Genomic DNA, 19,525 nt, shown 5'->3' with positions numbered 1-19,525 from the left:
TATGTGCTGCCACTTGTGAGTGAACTTGGTGAGTTTCTGAGGGGCAGAAAATCCTCCTTGGTCCCATTTGCTTCCTGGGAAGTGTTTTCTGTACCTGGTAGCTGGCCGGCTTATTCCTGCTCCTCACAGCAGCCTCTCTACAGGAGGTTTGGTCTCCCAGCTCCCTGCCAGCACGTTCCAAAGTGTTTGAAACTTTCTTCCCTGAGTGTGCTCAAACTGACTGCAATACAAGGGGGTGTTTCCCCTTTCACCCAGTCTTTAAAGTAATACAAGACCACTGTGAACAACAATGAAAGATATAACAGGTACCATCTGTCTTAATGATCAGAGCTGCCTGATGATTTTTGAAAAACACATGACCGGTTCTGTCACCATTGCCTGTAGTGCGGACAAAAATAATAAATTCCAAGAATAATGCTTCATATGCTAAGTATGTGAACATGGATGGGGAGAGCAAAAGGAGTGTGAAGAGTGGGACAAAGCTGGGTAAAGGTCTGACTAAGGATTCAAGTTGATTAAGAGAATGTAAATGTTTTAAATTATGTTTTACAGACAATATAGAAGGTTTCAGACTATTACTTAAACTTACAGATGCAGATTTGCTCTGTAGAATACTTTCTTAATATTTTCATGTTTTGATCAGTCACAGTAATAGAGATACAGTAGTGGAAGAAAAGGAACAGAAGGGCTCATACAGACATTAAGAAAACATTTTTACAATACACATAGATAGAAATTATCAACCATTATTCTAGGAGGAGCTAGATCTGACCAGCTTTTCAAAGACAGAAAGTGTGATAATTCTTTTTGTATTAACTTCATTTTCTACAGCTAGAGAACTCCACTTGCTCCTCTGTCTGTTTCTCTCCTTTTTTTCCCCCGTGTTTATGTAAACTATGCTCAAATTTAAGGAAAGGTTGATTTACACTCTGTGGTAGCTAATGCTACAATTACACGTCATAGCCCAGCAGTAGGAGTAATGACGTTTTGTTTCCTTGTTTGGGATGGACAGAAGGACTGTGTGAAGGAAGTGACTCTGGAGAGAGAGTGGAAGTAGAAGAAAGGGATGAGAAACAGGTGAAAAAAGAATGTACATTACTTACACTTTTCCTATAAAGCGTGTGGCGGACTTCAGATAGATAAAGGCCTGTATGCCTGTCTGTTTTAGGGAGGCTATAAAAACTAACACAGTTCTGTCCACTGCAGGCTGTGATGTCATTTTACACGTGCTTATGGAGAAATCAGAGACAGTTATGCTGCGAGAGGTTGCCATGTTTGTATTTCTCCACTCAGAGATTATTCCCTGCAGTCTATTTTCTTGTAATTTTTTTTTTTTTTTCCTCAGTGTAACCGGTAAATCCTGTGACATGGAGTGATTTGTTCATTTAAAGAGGAAGAGATTGAATAATCAGGGAAATTAAGGTTCATGCAAGCATTATGTTGAGATTTATAAAACTTGCTGACCAGTTTGCTACTGCTGTTACATCACATTTAGCAAGTCTTGATTTTGCATATTAGTGCCTAAAGCAGGTGTGATTTCACCACAGTAAAATCTGGCGTTCGGTTGTCTGTGACAAGAGAATGAGGTTTAGATTGGATATTAGGAAAAAAATTCTTTACAGAAAGGGTTGTCAGGCATTGGAACACGCTACCCAGGGAAGTAGTGGAGTCACCATCCCTGGAGGAGTTTAAAAGGCCTTTAGATGAGGTTCTTAGAGACACAGTTTAGTGCTAGAGTTCGGCTATGGTTGGACTTGATGATCCTGAGGGTCTTTTCCAACCAAAACGATTCTATGATTCTATGACTAGATTTTCCCCACAAGCCCTTTACTGCAGAGTTAGAGGTGATGTTAACGTGCATGGCAGTGTCCGGCATATATATGGTCAGGGGTCAGTCCATGGCTGCGAGAGCTGCTCACACAGCTCCTGGGGGGCAGTCACCTTCATCAGCATCGGTGCACATCCTTTCCACTGTTCAAAACAGACACGCTTGTTTTCTCCTCTGATATCTTCTCCATTTTTCTGTAAAAATTTACCAAACAATGCAACACCTAGCAATCATATGCTACCATGCATTTGGACAAAGCTGCTAAGTCTGTGCTTTTCCTCCAAAATTTACTCTCACAGTGTTTTGTGCAGACCTGTTCACACTTTGCAGACACCTTCTTCAGCTGTCGCTTTTGCTTCCTGCGAAGCTTCCTGTGCCTCTGTAACATTAGGACAAATTTTCCTCTTTAACTGCTCTGTTTCTGTTTTGCAGGCTGAAAAATATAACATTTTTTGGAAAGTTTGCTTGTATCTGTAAGCAGTCCTTTGTGACTACAAGGTCTGGTCTTGAACTAGAATTCTCCAAGCAATTTAAAACTGCGTATTTGATTTGATAGTTTCAAACCACATTTGAATGCCTTAAATGCCTTGTATATGTAAGCAGTCCTTTGTGACTACAAGGTCTGGTCTTCAACTAGAATTCTCCAAGCAATTTAAAACTGCGTATTTGATTTGATAGCTTCAAGCCACATTTGAATGCCTTAAATTTTTTTATTATTATTATTATTATTATTATTTTTAACTTCTGAAGTCTGATACTTGTCAAAAGAGTTCTTCTTTCAAGGATTCTTATATATCTCAGATTTCTGAAGTGCTGTTGTACAACTAAGTTGTTCCTCATTGTGTATCAGTAGATCGATAAACAAATGTAGGGTCTTTATCTCTGCGATGCCGAAGAAATCAAATGTTGTCATCTCCTGGTCCTTCTTTTCAGTGCCATGAGCTGTTTTCACAGAGGAGGACAATGATTTTGCTTTAATCTCTCCCAGTTATCACTAGAAAAAGACCATCACCTCTAGAAGGCTTGAGCTTTTGTTCCCTACTTGTTGGCATTTCTGGTATCCCTATAGACTTTAGACATACCCTTCTCTTTCCAATACCCAGTAGTGTTCTTACTTGGCAATCAGTACAGAAAAACACTTGTGAGGTAGGGAACAAGATACCTATCTCCCACCAAGCTACCCACACAACTGAGCAGCATTGTTGTTCTTAAGCAGCACGTTGTCTCCCTTGAGATGTATTTCCTGTCAAGTCTCTTAAAAGGCAGTTGGCTTTAAGCTCTGTGGGAAGGAGCATCACTGTTATCTGTGTGCATGCTATGCTTGCCTAGCTAGGCACTGAAGAGTATTTGATGTCATTTCTATGCTGTCATATTTTGTATAAAATACCTGTAGTGAAAAGCAAAAGCTAAGATGGCGCAAGAAAGCCTGGCACTGTTTTTAATGTGTATATGTAGGATAGAAGACCAGTAATCAAGCTGAGAGCTTCTACACAGGCACGTCTTGTTCAGAGCTAGTTGATTTGTAGCAGGGAGAAATGCATCTTTCGAAAAAGACTGTAATGTTTGGTTGAAGATTTGCCCAGTAAATGAGGCCAGTATAGGTTGCATTCACTGACAATGCCAAACTGCATACACACAGCAGGTATTTCAGAGTTTTGACTCAAGTTTTGCTGTTTGTTGTGCGTAGCCCTAGTGTGGGAAAGGGTAATGGCTGTGGCTGCTTGGTCGCTATGGTGGGCTCACGGAGAGTGAAAATGGATGAACGTGCAGGTCAGTTTGGCATGGAAAAGGGGAGACGTGGAGACACTGTTGCTGTTCCAGCCTCTGTTCTTCCTGGAGCTTCACTTTTTCTCCAGGTCTCCCCAAATCTCTCACAGCATTGCAAGGGGTGGGGTGGATGAGGGTGGAAAAGAGCAATAGTGCAACTAGCTAAAATCCCTATAAATGGCACCTTTCATAAAGGCATTCAGTTGGTGTGTTTCCCTTTGTCTGTAATAGGGTTATTGCCTACTTTTGCGAAGGGCTTTGAAGAAATCAAATGTAAGCTTTGATTTGACATAAACTTTTAATATTAATGTAATACTTGGTCTCATTTTTAAAAATGCATGGTGCTTCCTCTTCTTTCTCCACTATGGGGATTATACAGTTTAACTGTTGCTATTACATTCTCTCAGGTAGCACAGTGTGTTTATTCATTTTGGAAGCTGGCGTTCTCGCGTGTCTGTTTCCCCGAGGATGACCTTCCCCTTTCACTTAACCTTGCTCAGGTGCTACAGAGCTTTACTTTGTTTCATTGCCTGACAGTTACTGGCTTGTATTTCTTGCAATGAATAAATCACTACAGAAATGTCAAGAAATGCACTGCTGTGTTACCAGCCAGTAGATCTTCCTTCTTTAAACCAATGCTGTACCTGGAAGGGATATTTGTTCAAAGACTAGTTTTGACGTAGGTACAGGTGAATTGTTTTTCTTTTTTGATGGGTAGGATAACTCCTATGTAGAATCAAAAATGTCTTTATTAAAATAACATTTTTAAAAATTTGCCTCTTTATACCCCACAAATTTTCCATCTGCTCCATAAACCATGCAAAAATAAAAAAGGAACATCAGGGTAGGGAGGATATATTTCATATGTAAATATTATAAAACAGTAGCTTTCTTTCCAATTTATTTATTTATTTATTTTTTTCAAAACAGGAGTTGCTTAGTCACACATGATGAACCAGAGATCTGGAATGTGGCGATTGAATTCCAGGATTTCACAGGATTACTTTACTTTGTTTAAATCCTTTTTTTTTTTTTTTTTTTTTTTTGGAATTTGAAAGATCTCTCACTTATTTATATTATTTTGTGTTGATTTTTCATGGCCTGGCTTTAATTCCATTCCTTGAAAATCAAATACGCATCCTCTACCAAAAAAACCTTAGACCCATGGATCTTTCCACGATAAGGAAAAATGTACTTTTCTTTCACGTTTTCTTTTCAAATTCCTCATTGTTCAGAATTCCAAGACTGAAGATGACAATATTGTGTGCTTTTCTATTTCATCCTGATTTGTATTTGAAGTCTGTGGAAGCTTTTTCTTTGTTAATCTTTCTTGTGAGTTTAACTTGGTAATGTTAACCACTTTTTCCAGATGGGAAACTAAGACAAGTTTGAAGTGTTTGATATCTTGTGTATTCAAGTGAATAAGCCTTGAGTAGCTTGAATATAGATCTATGCTTAGAAAAGGTATGTAACTGCAAATACCAGGTCCTTAGGAGAATAATAAAAACACCTGTCATTCTACATTTTTGGACAGCTTTTCTTCAGGGAAAGTAAATTAATTTTCCAATTATGGTTTTCCCCTAAACATCTTGGGGTTTGTATGGGTGTGCTCTTCCCCATAGCTGTTAACAGACTTCACTGTTACTCTTTTCTAAGCATGACTCACTAATATTTCAGTCATGATAGTTCCCATTGTCTTACAGTCACTTAATACTTGTCATACTTACGTAAGACCGTTTTTACAACTGGAAGCAAGGGTAGAAAACCCTGTCCACTTATTTACTGAAAAAGTGTACCCTTCCTTCCCTTGTACATGCAACTTCCTCTCTCGAGGTGAACAGGCTGGTTGATTGTGATTTACATGCACATTAGGCAGAGTACTGCCTTGCCCGGCATATTAGTCATAGGCAGTGTCCTTCAACTCTGCTGGGAAGCCCCCGCCAGGAAGGAGGAAAAGGTTAAAATCAGAATTCCACCACCTATTCTGAGCCTTGGCTGCTTCCACAGGCGGTGCTTGCGGATCTTCTCGGTCTGAATGTGATCCTCCCACTCCTTTAGCCTATGTAAAATATCTGTTTCATTGCTATTTTTCTTCCAAAGATCTGTGGAGAAACAAATGTTCAAGGCCATTCTGGATGTGCATGGGCAGATGTAAGTGACATGGAAGCCCCAGCAGACCCTCTAGAAGTAAGTGACTGTTTCAGCTGTCCTCTCAAGTGTTGTCTGATTAACAGGAATGCCGTTAGCTGGTGCCGGTATTGTGCATGTCACTTTGTAGACTGACAATTAATGGGAAAGCGTGTCTGTTCCAGTAGGTTTGTCTGAATGCTTTATGCCGTTTAGAAGTAGAAGGAAATGTTAGAAATATTTTTGGATATGGCATTCTTAGAAAGAAAACCTTCCTTAGTGCATTTTTTTTCCCTCCTAAAAGTATATTTTTCATAATACTTTATGTATTTATTTACTTATTTATCTATCTATTTATGTATTTATTTATTTATTTTAAATAAGGACCTCTTTAAAAAGTAATTTTAATTTGTTATTTTGCAAAAGGTAGAAACTGTTTAATTTGAGTGACCCAACAACTAGCGTGAGTAGGATTTGGGCTAGTCGGTACCAAATGTATCTATAGCTGTTCAGTTTTTGAGTTGTCGTGTTGACTTTATTAGGACTCTTCATGCACTTAAATACATGCCCCAGGCCCGTGTCCTGAAGACAATTCAGTACATTATTAGCTCCATTGACTGTCAGGGAATTGCTTCAGATACTTCAGGTTAAACATGTTCATGAACTTCTACAGGGAGAGGGATTAAGTGTTTTCTGGCATAGAAGTCAAGTGTTCCACGTTGCCCCTTGACCAGTCCTGCCAAGCTCTAAATAAGTGATCAGAAGTTTTGCCTGTGAAAAGACACAACAAAACTATTATTTGATCTTCTTCATTAGTGTTTGGCACTAAATTCTCTAGATGAAGAAAAATTTATTTCAGGAGATTTAAGATCTCAGAAGGGCTCACACTTTTATTCTATGGCTTCTCATATGTTGGTTGAAAATTCAGAACAGGGGAACAGAAAAAATCTCTGACCACATATCAGAACAGATAGTTGTTTCATTTTTATGAATATATATATTTTGTGCAGTACAGTTCTCTTGATATATATAAAAATTTTAAAAATAGAGCACATATTTGTTCTCATGAGAATCCATAGAAACTTACTGGAAATTGTGATATATGAGACTACCATTATAAAAATGAGGGTTTAGCTGCTGTTGTCCTGCATGGACAAAACTCCACACTTTAAAAAATTCAACAATTGCAGAGTGATTTCCTAATTTCTCTAAATGACCTAGTTGTTTACTGTATTGCTTTTTTTGAACACATTGTGCTAGAGTTTATTGCCTTGGGCTTGCAAACACTTACCAGGGGCAATACTACTAATTATTCTAGTCCTTGTAAATTAAGGGAACTACTTATGCCCACTCCTGCTTATGCTTAACTTTTGTGGCTTGTACAGCTTGTTTGTATTACCATCTGTAAGATAATTAAAATCCTATTTTGTCTTTTATGTCTCAGATGGTACAAATGGACATAATTTTGTTCATTTTAGTGTCTGTTTGCATAATGCTTCAATTAAAATACAGATTAAACTGGGTTAAAGCGGATGTGCGATTCAGAATCTGCTATCAGCAGGTGTAAAGGTACTGAAATGCAAGTGCAATGTTGCTGTTTCAGTTTCTTTACATGCACATGGCTGGGTGGATGGGAGTTTTATGTGATGATCTTGACTTGAAGAGAGGATGCTTAAAGCATTCATTTTTGAAGATATCTTTTCTCCAGTCAAGGCACATACTAGTGACTAAAAAGAAGACTATGTCAGCCAGTTCACTGGAACGACAGATCCTCTCACTGGAAAGACAGAGACGAGAGGTAATCTTAAATTTACCCTTAACCTATGTAGTTATAACCTCTAAGGCAAACATTACAATATCAGTAAGATGTCTGGGGCAGGAAATCATTGAATATATTATCACTGTTACACTCTGTTTACACTGCAATTGGTTTCACCTGCCAGTCCAGCAAGACATTGTCCTGTGTTTTTGTGAGAAAATTTCTATGTGGAGACTTTCTGCTTTGTATTTCTTCATAGTGTGATGTGTGCAAGCACTTAGTGTTATGGTTAATCTAATTCCTATAGTCTTATTTCTCTCTACCAAGCTAGGCAGAGTTGTATTTGGAGAACTATTCCTGAGAACAGATGATGACTTTTTGTAAGGTGGCTAAGAATCTAGAAGAGCAGAGATTTATATGGCACAAAGGGCAAACTTAATGACCACTACTGTAAAGGCCAAGGAACCACCGGGAGTAGTAGCCAGTAGTATCTGTGTCCCAGGAAGCAGCAAACTGGAAGCTGTTCTTTGGCTGAGCATCCTAAAGAGTGACCCTATATTATACAAAGCAAAACGCTTCAGAGGGGCATATTTGGCTTTCTCCAATAAAAATGCATACACATTGACTTCACTCCTGCCACTTGCATGCGTAGTGTCAGGCAATATTGCTGGTCCTGCATGCATATACTTGCTTGGTTTAGTGATACTGAGAAAGGTAAGTGGGACTTGCACCCAGTAGTAATTGCGGTTAATAGGAGTCTTCAATTCACTTGTTTGAAGTCAGAGAGCTTCTAATTAGAAATACGCTTATGTAACTTGAAGCAAGCTATCCAGGAAGTCCTTGGCCATTTAGGAGTTGCAGCCTGGGATTTGTATAGTGTTGCAACTGATTCACCTGAGGCTTATTGTATATTTGCTTGTTTCCTGAATGTGAGCTCCCAAATGTTCCTGCACTTTAACTGAAATACCAAAGTACTGGCAGATGGGCTATAAAGCTTCCCAAACCTTAAACTTGCTTTTTGTGATATGAGCTGGCCAGATAATGAGAAGGTTGTGAACACTCATAGCTAGATGATTAGAATGCCAGTCTATTTTTTTTTTACTTGTTGTCAATGTTGAAATAAGAGTTATTTATTGTGGCTTCCTGATAATTACAGCTTCTGGAGGTGAACAAGCAATGGGATCATCAATTCAGAAATATGAAACAGCTTTATGAAAAACAGGTAACAATGCTGACTATTTCTATTGTAATATGAATAAGCCCTCCATGAATGTTTCCTTCTATAACCAGAGAGCCTTTTTTGTTTTTGAGAAACTTCTCTGTAAAAAAGCTCTTCATTTAAAAAAATTGTAAATAAATACTTTTTTTTTTTTTTTTTTTGGTCAAGATTCTATTGGCATAGTTTTCATTCTTGCTTGTGGCTGTGTGGTATCTTTGCTCCACGCATTATTATTTAGCTACATAGTGAAGCTGGCTGCTTACAATTTTGCCTGCTGTTCCGAAACCCAAGTTGGTTCATTGACTGACACTTCTCATCTCCTGTTTCCTTCTATGAAAAGGATATTTGCAGAGTGACCTCATGTCACTCTTATCAGGAAATTTTCCTCTCGACTATTTTCCAGGAAATTCTACTGAGAGCTGGATCGTTTATTCATTTTTTTTTTTTCTTTCCCCAAATTGAAGAAGAATTCAAATGGCTCTTTCTTAGTTAATGTGGGACTGTTTTATGCTTCTGGCTAGATTGTTTGGATGTGCAGCATTGCAGGAGTCCACACTTCAGAAGGAAACAAAAAGAACACTAAAATGGAGGCACAGACCCGTGGTAGCTGCCCTTTGGCGGCAAATCAGTGCTAGAGCCAGCTGGGTTAACACCAACAGACAGCTTGCCCAGGATCTTTAAAAGTCTCCACTGTAGACACATCAGCAGAACTTGCAGGGAAGAAGAGGGAAGTCAGTAGCTGTGAACCTTACACCTGACCAGATTCACACCTTTATGCAAATCTGCTGAAAGCCAAAAGGATTTGAAAGCACCTTTGGGTGCTGTGCCTTTCAGGATCCCCAGTCAGCCCACCACAGTCTGTTACTTGCTTTTCAGCTGGCAGAAATGAAAACAAAACTGGACATGTCAGAGAGGAGAGTCGGTGAGCTGGAGGAAGAGAGACATCGACAGCATCCAGAAAACGAGAGGCTGCGAGTCCTGGGTAGAGAAAGGCCACTGCGGGACACGGTAGGAGGGTGCATGCTGTTACCCTCTTTGTGCTCAGGGCTGAAGGCTGCCTTGCTTTTCCTCTTTCTCTTCTTTTGAGTGGCATGGCATGGGCTGTTGCATAGCTGGGTGATGAGATTGTGGTGTTGGGTGTTCTTCAATATCAAACCCAAGGCAGTGGCTGATCTTCTGTCTGATCAGAGAACTTATGTATAGAGAGACAGTCATTTCCATAGAAATTGGCAGAGAACACAGCATTTAGTGTGTGTGTGGGAGTAAAGATCAGATTGATATGAATAGTGCAGAGATTTCCTCCTTTACTGTTCAGTTCGGGGTGAATTTCTTTGTGAAAGAAAATGCTGCAGTGATTTGAAATGGAATAGGAACATCATTGCAGATGTTACACAAAATGTTTGGCAATAAATACTTGACGGAATGAATTCAGCTCCAGATACCCATGTTTTGGTATTGATAATATAGACTGGTTATCTCAGCTCCTGGTAAATATTGGCCATTTAGTCAGTACTGGCTGATCAGCTGCTCTCAAGCATTGTTTGCCTCACCCTGAGAGTGGTTGGGCACCTCTCTTGGGATTCCTGAGGCACTGGCTCTGTGTGGGCATTCACATCTGAAGTTAGATCCCTAACCAGAATTCCCAGCACAGTAAAACCACCAATCCGATTGATCAGCATGTATATGCCCAATGTATACACAAAACTTGTACCCCATTTCACAAGAACCACAAAGCGTAACACCTCCTATTCTCATTCTGTTTCACGGTGTCATGTACTTCATGACCTCATGGAAGAGTTTCTAGATGGTGCTCTGACAGTCGAGGTTGGGCTCCTCTATAGATAACATGAAACAAACCTGAAAACAAGTGGCAATTGTATCACTTCTGGACTCAGATTAAATGTGCATTAGCTGCTGCAGGAAAAGAAAAGCAAAAACTTTAAAATCTTCATAAACAGGACATTCATCTTACTTGCTTATAAGTTATAATATGGTCTTAGCTCAGCACATGCTTGATTTTCAACCACTAGGACAGTTTAGATGTTTTAAAGTAAAACATGTCATTATGTACTTGCCTATATTTGCTGAGTGTGGAGTCAATGCAAGACAATACATCTTCCTATTCATATTGCTAAGGTTTTTACTGCTTGCCCTTTAGCATGTGAAAAATGGCCCTAGCTACCATTTTGAAAAGGAAAGGATGAGTAGTATGTTGTCCCATTTTTTTTTTTTTTACTACACACATGAATAATGAACAAAATAACAATATAATAAATAATCTCTATGGGGACAGCAACCTGCATGGAAAGTCAGCCTTAGATCAGTGATTTCTTTACAAATTATGTACTCAGCCAGTAAGTGCTTCTATTTACTCTGAATTTCTTTACTTTTTGGATGTCAGGCAGGGATGCAGATCTGCACCTTTACAGGTGTAGCTGCTAAAAGCAGAGAATTTTGAATGAATGTAGATTCTAACACCCATGTCAGCAGCTGTACTAACTCGAGTAACACTATAGTGACCATGGGGCAGGATGAAGAAAAAACAGTTCAGCAGATGTGAAAGTGGCCCAGAATGACAGATCTATTATGGTTAGGGGTTTAGGGCTTTATGTGTTGATTGTTTATTTATTTATTTCCTACAGCAACTGATGTTCTTCATATCTGCATTTGGTTTTATATATGTACGTGTGTATATATGTACTTTTTTATTTTCTTGAAAGATAGTAACCTTTTTATTTTTTAAATATTTTTCTTACCCCCCTCTAGCCAGGGAGCTGCAATACATGTATAGAGCAACCATCAGAGCAAAGTAAAAAGATGTTTATTCTCTACTCACTTATCTAGTCCAGCAGCCTGACAGTACCTTTTAAATTTGTTTACTCGGAGTGGCAGTTCTCTGGGTACTTTGCTGAGCCATTCAGGAAAAACAGCAGCACCAAACAATCCTGGAACAGATTACATTCTGCTGCTATCTTACAGAGCCATTTGATTTGCTTTTTAATGCATGAGGAGGTGTGACTCTCACAGAATAATAATGTTGTGAACCTTACCTGTCCCTGTGTCCTCCAAGGCCCACAGAGGTATACTGACTGTTTGGGAGGTTTAATTTTTTTTGTTCTTTCTAGCCATGGGTGTGTACCCAGAGACAGTAATCGAAGATCAGCCTAGTCACTGGAAAGTCTTGGTGCCATGGCATCTAAGATTCCTTGTCAAATAAGAAGCAATGAGATGTACAAATTAAGGTAGTTCAAAAACCTGAACAAACTGGAAATGTTGTAAATGGCCATGATCCCCAAGGTGTCACCCTCCAAGAAAGAGAATGTGTTCTAGGAGTTTGGAAAAGGGGGTTGCAAAGGTGGAGAGAAGAACATAGCTAATAGCCTATATGAATTTCAGTATTTTGTTTTTCTTCAGTATCGGAAAACATACATGCTCATGCCAGCCTGAGCTAGCTCTCTGGGTGAGTTCCTATATTTAATGCAGAGATACTCTGCTAATCTTGCCTAGTTTGGGGAGAAAATGAAATGTTCTAACTAACCTAGAACGAAGGAAAATAAAGCTATGTCACATGTAAGAGGATGTTTTTCAGTGGCTCAGTTAGCACGCAGGGATGCACTTCTCATGAGCCTGAACAGTAAATGCCCAGAGTAGCTGGCTGCACAAGGGGTATTCTCGTTGCACAGAAAATAACATTCATATCGTGGCCTGGGAGTGTGATTGCTGGATCTCATTTTGTATAATCACATAAAGGATCTGCAGAAGAATTTTTTAAATACTTTTTTTTTTTTTTTTAATTGTAGAAGAAGCCATTCTGTTTCATGTGTCTAAACAGCTTTTGTCTAAGACAGTCTGACAGAAGTGGGCTAGCGAGGAGTGCATTAACCTGGGAGAGAAGGGAGGGAAATTTACACGATGCCACTTGCTTCATGATCTCATTTGGATCTTAGCTCCCTTCACTGTAAATTGAACATAGCCCGGCTGAAAGCAATAGAAAAAGAGAATTAAACTTGGCAAAGTTTGTCAAATCTGTCCTAGTAATTCCTATATTACTCTCTTGAAAGACTAATGTGTAAATCTTTTTGCAAGTAGTTTGCTGCAGTGGCAACAGTGTAGGCACACACACTAGGGAGGGTCAAGCTCAAGTCAACAACTGTGATGGGGTCAAAAACGGTGTATTTTTTAGCCTTGGTTGGTAGCTTGGTAATTCTTGAGCAGGCTGAGACCTGCCTTAACCTCTCATGTTGTGGAAAAAGCCCTCAGACTGTGATGCCGAGATCTGATTTTGTCTTTAATGTTGTATGACACTGGGTACAGCTGGGGCTTCAATGGTGTTTAGCCCTGGCCTTACACTATGAGTACGTGCGAGTAGTGCAGGTTCGGGATGATCATCTGTATGGTACCAATCTGCTTGGCCTGCCAGCTTTCTCATGCCTTTGTGCAACTGCAGACTGTAAAGAGTAGGGATTTACTCTGGTATGTTGTCTCTGTCTTGTCATATGGTGAATGGTCAAAATAATTCCAACAGACTTTATCATATCTGGGTTTTACTAACCATCCGCCTTCCTGTTGCCTTCCTCCCCAGCTGTGTTTGGGACAACAAAAATGCAGCACATCTGCCAGACAGCAGATATGCCGAAAATTGTTTTTGAAATATGGTTCCATCTGCATTTCAGCAGCATTTATCTGTATTTTTGCATCCCAGAAAGAAACAAAGGTCCTTAGTGAAGCCCTTCATGAAATGAAGGAAGAGAACAAGATTCTGAAGCAGAAGAATGCCTCAATGATCAGAAAGAAAGAACACTATGAGTGTGAAATAAGTCGTCTCAATAAGGTATGAACGAAAAGGAGCCACTGACCAGGACCTCTTCCTTTAATTCCCAGGGTCTCTGTTGCCAAGCAGTGGCACTACCAGTTGCCCTGGGAGAACAACCTGTTCACGGGAGCAAGCTCGTGAGCATCATTAGGGAGCTGGGGATACAAGCAAGCACTTACTTACTTACTTTAGCTAATACCTGTGCATGCTGTTCTTCAAGGTTGTGTTCTAAAGGGGAAAATTAAGAGACTCTTTGGCTTCTCCCGTGAAACCTGTGTGTCATATCTAAGCTCTCCTACGTTCTCCCTCCTTACAACAAAAGGGAAATGACACAAAGATGCTTTTATATGCACCCAGCCAAACATTATGATTAAAAAAAAATCAGGCTAAAACCTGTTGTTTTACATATATGCTGTGTTTGAGAATAATGGCATCTTCTCAGAAGACATAATCCTGTCTTACTTTTTATTTACATATATATTTACACATATGTTTGTGTATATATGTGTCATTGAGGAAATTGCCATAAAATAGATAAATGGAATTTATTTATTTATTTTTTTATTTTTTAGCCAAGGGAAAGTAATAAATGTAACTTTGTTTAATCAAAAGATCACATAAAACAGTGGGTGTTTTCTAACAATTTTGTATTTCATGGTGAACCACAAACACTTCCTGAGGAAATGCACTGCAGTAACTATTGCTGTGTAACTTGAAGTGATACACAGTCTATTGGGCCATTATATGCAAAAGTCAAGGCAAAAAAGTAACATTTCTATATTAAAAAATATGACAGAATGTATGATCTCTAGCTCTTTTTGAAATTCATTGACAAGATTTGCTCAAAGCCTTAGTGTAACTTTCTTTCGAGGCTCTGTTTGTAAAACAACTAATTTCAATGTTTTATTTTGCTGTCCTATCTTACCATGTGGTTGTAACAAAGATGGGGGGTAAACAGACCATATTTTTCAATGAAACATCAATTTAATGTAACATATTTTCCCATGAGCAATACTTTATTGATTTTCCGTATATTTGCATTCTTCAAATCTCATATCCTGACTGCAGGTAAGACTGGAGGGGACCCTCTGTGCCCTTTTAAGTCTAGTCTCCTGCTATTGCATATTCAGTGTATTGAAGTTCTTACAAATTCTCCAAAATCAAATATTTCCTTAAAAATAATTAAGCTCATTCTACTGTGCTTCTGTTGGAAGGCTGTTCTGGAACTGTAACCCTTCTTTCATTAGATGCTTTCATCTGTTTCAATTAGGCTGAATTTATTCTGGGCAGATGACATTCATTTACTCTTTTGGTAGCTGTGTTGAACAGATCTGCTGTTGAACAGATCTTCACACCTCGTGTGAAGCAGGTCTGTCCTCTCTGTGAAGCAGAACTGTCCTCTAGTGAAAATATGGTTGCTCTCAGGGGGACTTGTTCTTTCCCTATAGCTACAGTGAGTAGTCATACTTTCACTAGAGGACAGTTTAGCTAAGCTGACCCAGGTCTTTGGGTCTTATAAAATACAACTCTGCCTGCTAATATTCATGGTTTTCGTCTCAGTAATTTTAAACTCTTTCGTTCTCAGTTTATGGAAGACTTTACTACTTGTTTCTAAGTACAATAACCTTTTTACTTTAAGTACATTAATCTTCTAACTTTTGGCTTCATCGAACTTTGATCCTGACATCCAGAGTGACTAAAGTATAGAGTCTGATTGATCTTACTTTGATGTCTGCAGCATGAAAGTGATGTCGCAATACCATAATAGTTTGCAATGCCATTTCCCAAGAATGTTGTCTTTCCTGTGGCTGTTTCCTCCTTTGCCATATAGTTCAAGCCAAATTTCTGACTTATTTCATAGCTTTGCTGCAGTGTCATCTCAACTGATATTTAAATAATCAGTTAATAAGAAGCTCTAATGTATTTCCCCTGTTGAGAGTTTTATTTTTTATTTATTTTTTTTTTTTAATGAAAGACATCATGTTGAAGAGTGCTTTACTTCATCTCATTTCTCATGTCTGTAAGGCAATTCTGTTCAAAATTTCCTCCCAAGCCTGGCACACTCTTCAGGTTAGATCCAGAGGTTTCTAGGTGCACGGACTACTTGTTGTTTTCACAGCTTCGGAAACCAAGTTAGTTATTTTTCAGTCATACAGTTCCATTTTTGATGTTGAAAATTTAAGAAAAACTCTGTGCTGCTTGTCTTGGAATTTCAGTTTTCAGATCGCAGTACTTCTGAATGAATGTTATTTAACACCACATTAAGTTAAGCTGAGATTAACTCCGTGAGCTGTGAGTTCTTTCTCATCTGTAAGTTTTCCTTGCTGTCAGCCATCCTGCCACTGCCACAGTGCTCTGTGTTATCCTTCTAATTGGAAATACTGTCTTCAGTCTTGCTTTCCTGTGTAATGCCTTCCTCCTTCTACTCATGTGTATAGTGAAAAAATATGGTTATGTGTATCTATTTTATATTATAGATGTATACATTTTGCATAGTTTTGCAACATACACCTCAGTGTGACTGTCTTTGTTATGCAGTGCTGTCATCTAAAAGCTACCAAAAGTGATAGATTTCTTGGGATTAAATCCATTCTCCAGTTCCTAAAGGCATTTTAATTTTTCTTCTAGAAGTTACTAATCTAGCTGCCCATCAAGCCTTTTCCTAAACAATTTTTTTCATCTTCCTTGAGATATTATTTTCCAGGGGCTGGAGTGGATTGGTTGGTTGGTTGTCAAGTACTTTGAATTTTAATGAAGTTGGAATAGCCAAAAGATCTTCAAAAACTGCATACAGGACATTGCAGAAGGTGCTTAGAAGTTGTTATTTCTCAGATTTGCTCATTTGAAGTTTAGCGTCCTAGTTACCTATTTAAAATAGCTTATTTACTTTTAATTTGAAGTGTCTCATATCATCTTATTCCCATTTGTCTTTTAAATACAGGGAACAGTAGTATCTTCATTTCTTCCATAAATGACTCTGAAACAGCCCCACCTTTTGTCAGGTCAGTGTGATGGGAATTTTGAAAGAAAAATATTCCTGTTACATCTTTGAGTTATTAGCTTCAGTAGTGCTTAGTTTCCATTTTATACTTGGAACCTCAAGTCTCCTATAATGATATAATTCTCAATAATTTGCTATTGATCTAATAGCAACATTACAGAATTTTACTTTTTTTCCCCATACCTAGAACTTCTCAAAATGTCTCTTACAATCTTTCCTTAAAGATTTTGATCTGGTTTCAGTATGACCCTAAACCAATTCAGCTTTATTTGTGCTCTGGTTTCTTACAATATTGTTTCCAAATGTGGTTAAAAAAAAAATGCTCACCTTATTTTTCTCTACTCTTAACCTTTTGAAGATCAAATTTTCTAGATTTCTTTTTTTCCCCCCTCCCCCTCCACAATCGTAAGATGTAGAACATCCTCAAAAAACCACCCCGAATAAACAAAAAAACCTGAAGGACTGCCCAAATACCTAATAGGTCTGTATCATTATACGATTCTAGGAAGTCAGCTAGAGGAAAAATAGTCAATATAGTGCCATTTGTTCAAGAATCAAGAGACTCATCAACAGCTTGTGCATATACATACCTCAGCTGTAAAGACAGGTTACCATTTGGTAACATCACCATGGCCATGATCAGTAAGATACACCACTCTAGTGAAGGAGCTTTAACAGAAGACAGACATGTATAAAAAGTGGGTGCAACAGATGACTGGGAAAATGGTATGTTGTGAAGTAAGCAGGGCATCCAGTTATCTTTGAGTTAGGGCATCTGAAGCACTTTCTTTAGAGAGTGGTCAAGTATTAGAAGAGGTTGCCTGGAGAGGCTGTGGAATCATCCCCCTTGGAGGTGCTCAATACTCAGTTGACAGGCCCTGAGCAACTTGATCTCCCTGGCTCAGTGCTGAGCAGGTTCTTGGACATCCAGAGGTCCCCTGCGTTCCAGATGAGTCTCGTAACTCTGTCCTTGTCAGCAAGATTGAGATGTATCCCATGTAGGCAGGGGGAAGAGTAGTACACCTAGCAAACCATGCACCTGGGAAAGGATCTGGGCTGCAGTCAGCCAGGGAATGTATCATACGTACCGCAATACTGTCAGACTTCACTGATTCTTGCTGCTGCTGGCGATCCATGGCCAACTTAAATGCCCGGGTGAAATGTGTTTAGATTATTTATTTTACTCTTTGTGCAGAGCACTGCAATGTGCTAGTCCTTGGGTTACTTTAGATACTAGTATTCCTGCTTGGCCACTTCTTTCTCTGCCTCTTCCCCCTCCAAATTATCTTGCCTCCTTCCCTTATGACATGAACGGAGTGTGGCCAGCAAGGGGGAGATGTTAACTGAGTCCATATCTTATGTAAAAGACACTGAAAAGTACTGAATAGTCTAAAAATAGAATATACCATATGTGTACCGTGTGGTCATAGACAGAGCGTAAGAGTGATTTAAATTTTTTTTCCAGTCCAAGGAAGAGCTGTGTGATACTACTAGAAGTAAATAAAACCTGCCAAGAACTATGGCAGAATTTGGCTGAAAAATGAGTAAGAGCATTATCAGTGTAGTGTGTGTATTCATGACTCCCTCTAGTGACGAGCCTTAGAGACTACATTACTTCCTCTTGGCTGGAGGTTTTACTTCAGTTTCAGTTGAAGAAATTTGCACGCTTATTGCAAAAATGTGTCAGCCTGACTTTACTATAGACACATTTTTAGACCATCTTTGAATATTGCTTTTATGTTCCTGGGTTTTTGGTTTTCTTGCTTTTGGCCTCAACTGTTCCTGTCTTTGTTTTCCCAAATTCTGACTTGCACAGAGAAATGGTGTTCATGAATGAGATTTGCAGCTGTGATTTCCACAGGTAAATGTTGTTTATAGTTATAAGTAAAAGCACAGTCCTCAAACAACATTGTCTCAAATTCATGAATGTAGTGTGGGCGCTTTGAAAATTTGGACCTGGTCATGAATATATGAGATTCATGGGTTTTATATCTAATGTACATAGTTGAAGCAACTGCATCTTGGTCCGTAAGTTTGTGACTCAATCTAATCTGTTTATTTAGAGAGAAAACAGTTTAATACATTAAAGAGACTTTTTTGATGTAGTGTATCTCTGTTTAGTAAACATTCTAATAAATTAAAAGGACTCTCTTGATGTAGTGAATCTGTTTACTAATTTTGATATTTGACATTTCAGGCCCTTCTGGATGTGTTGAAAAAGCAGCACTCACCTGTTCTTGGGACTCCTTCAGAGAAGGATGACACAAACAGCCTTGAGGACATGAAAATCCAACTTGAAGTTCTCAGACATCAGGTGAGAACAGCCGGAATTCAGACTGGATGGATTTCATGCAGGACGATTTTGCCCTGTCCCCTAAGAACCATGCCTGGTAGACTTGATATAATATAGAGCTTTTGAAAGGAAGAACCACTTGAGCTGTGGCCTGTTCAAATGATGTTTCCTAAGATGCTGTCATCACAGCAACATCCACAAAGTGAAACTGAGTCCTTGCAGAGTACTGGAGAAAGGCCTTGTGTAGGACTTGAAGCAGCAGAATGGCTCTTGGGACTCTTGGAGAGATGTCCTGTCAGCTCTCTGCTAGGGGATGAATTTCATCTAGAAGTAATGGCAAACTTCATGAGTTACTGACAAATCTGTTGCCTGTGTTGTCTTCTCCTTTTTTCTTAGAAGTTGAAATTGTAGTGAATTATCTAAGAATCCTGGTCTTGGAAAACCAACGTGTTGGCATTGCAGTTGTTCAAAGCGTGAGGCAAAACATTTGCATCTGTAACCTGCATAGCAGCCACTATAGAGAAGTGTATTTATTATTCTTAATCTTCATTCTGTGCAATTCAAGTGCTTTGTGCTCTCTTTTTCTTCCCATACGAAAAAATCTGTTTAAAAACACAATACTTTTCAGATAATTTTACCTTTTAGATCTGTCATTCTGGACAGTGTTAGGGTTAATGTTATTGACACACAAATGGATGTGATCAAAATGGGAATTTTA

At 38.8% G+C, this 19,525-nt stretch overlaps 1 protein-coding gene across 1 annotated transcript in view; it reads left to right on the top strand.

Annotated features, from left to right (window-relative positions):
* The window catches only part of TNIP3 (TNFAIP3 interacting protein 3), a gene marked incomplete at its 5' end in the record, with an annotated part of 43,582 nt that overhangs the window by 6,344 nt on the left and 17,713 nt on the right, over window positions 1-19,525 (top strand). The window contains 6 exons of the mRNA XM_082051204.1: window positions 5,696-5,782; window positions 7,431-7,520; window positions 8,638-8,703; window positions 9,577-9,708; window positions 13,403-13,531; window positions 18,712-18,828. Coding sequence (XP_081907330.1) covers window positions 5,696-5,782; window positions 7,431-7,520; window positions 8,638-8,703; window positions 9,577-9,708; window positions 13,403-13,531; window positions 18,712-18,828 — 621 coding nt within the window. The remainder of the gene's footprint in view (window positions 1-5,695; window positions 5,783-7,430; window positions 7,521-8,637; window positions 8,704-9,576; window positions 9,709-13,402; window positions 13,532-18,711; window positions 18,829-19,525) is intronic.

The sequence above is a fragment of the Streptopelia decaocto genome (genome assembly GCF_964273445.1).
Source record: "Streptopelia decaocto genome assembly, chromosome: 4".
NCBI lineage: Eukaryota > Metazoa > Chordata > Aves > Columbiformes > Columbidae > Streptopelia > Streptopelia decaocto.
The sequence above is the reverse complement of the archived record's forward strand: the minus strand, read 5'-3'. Positions and strand labels throughout refer to the sequence as shown.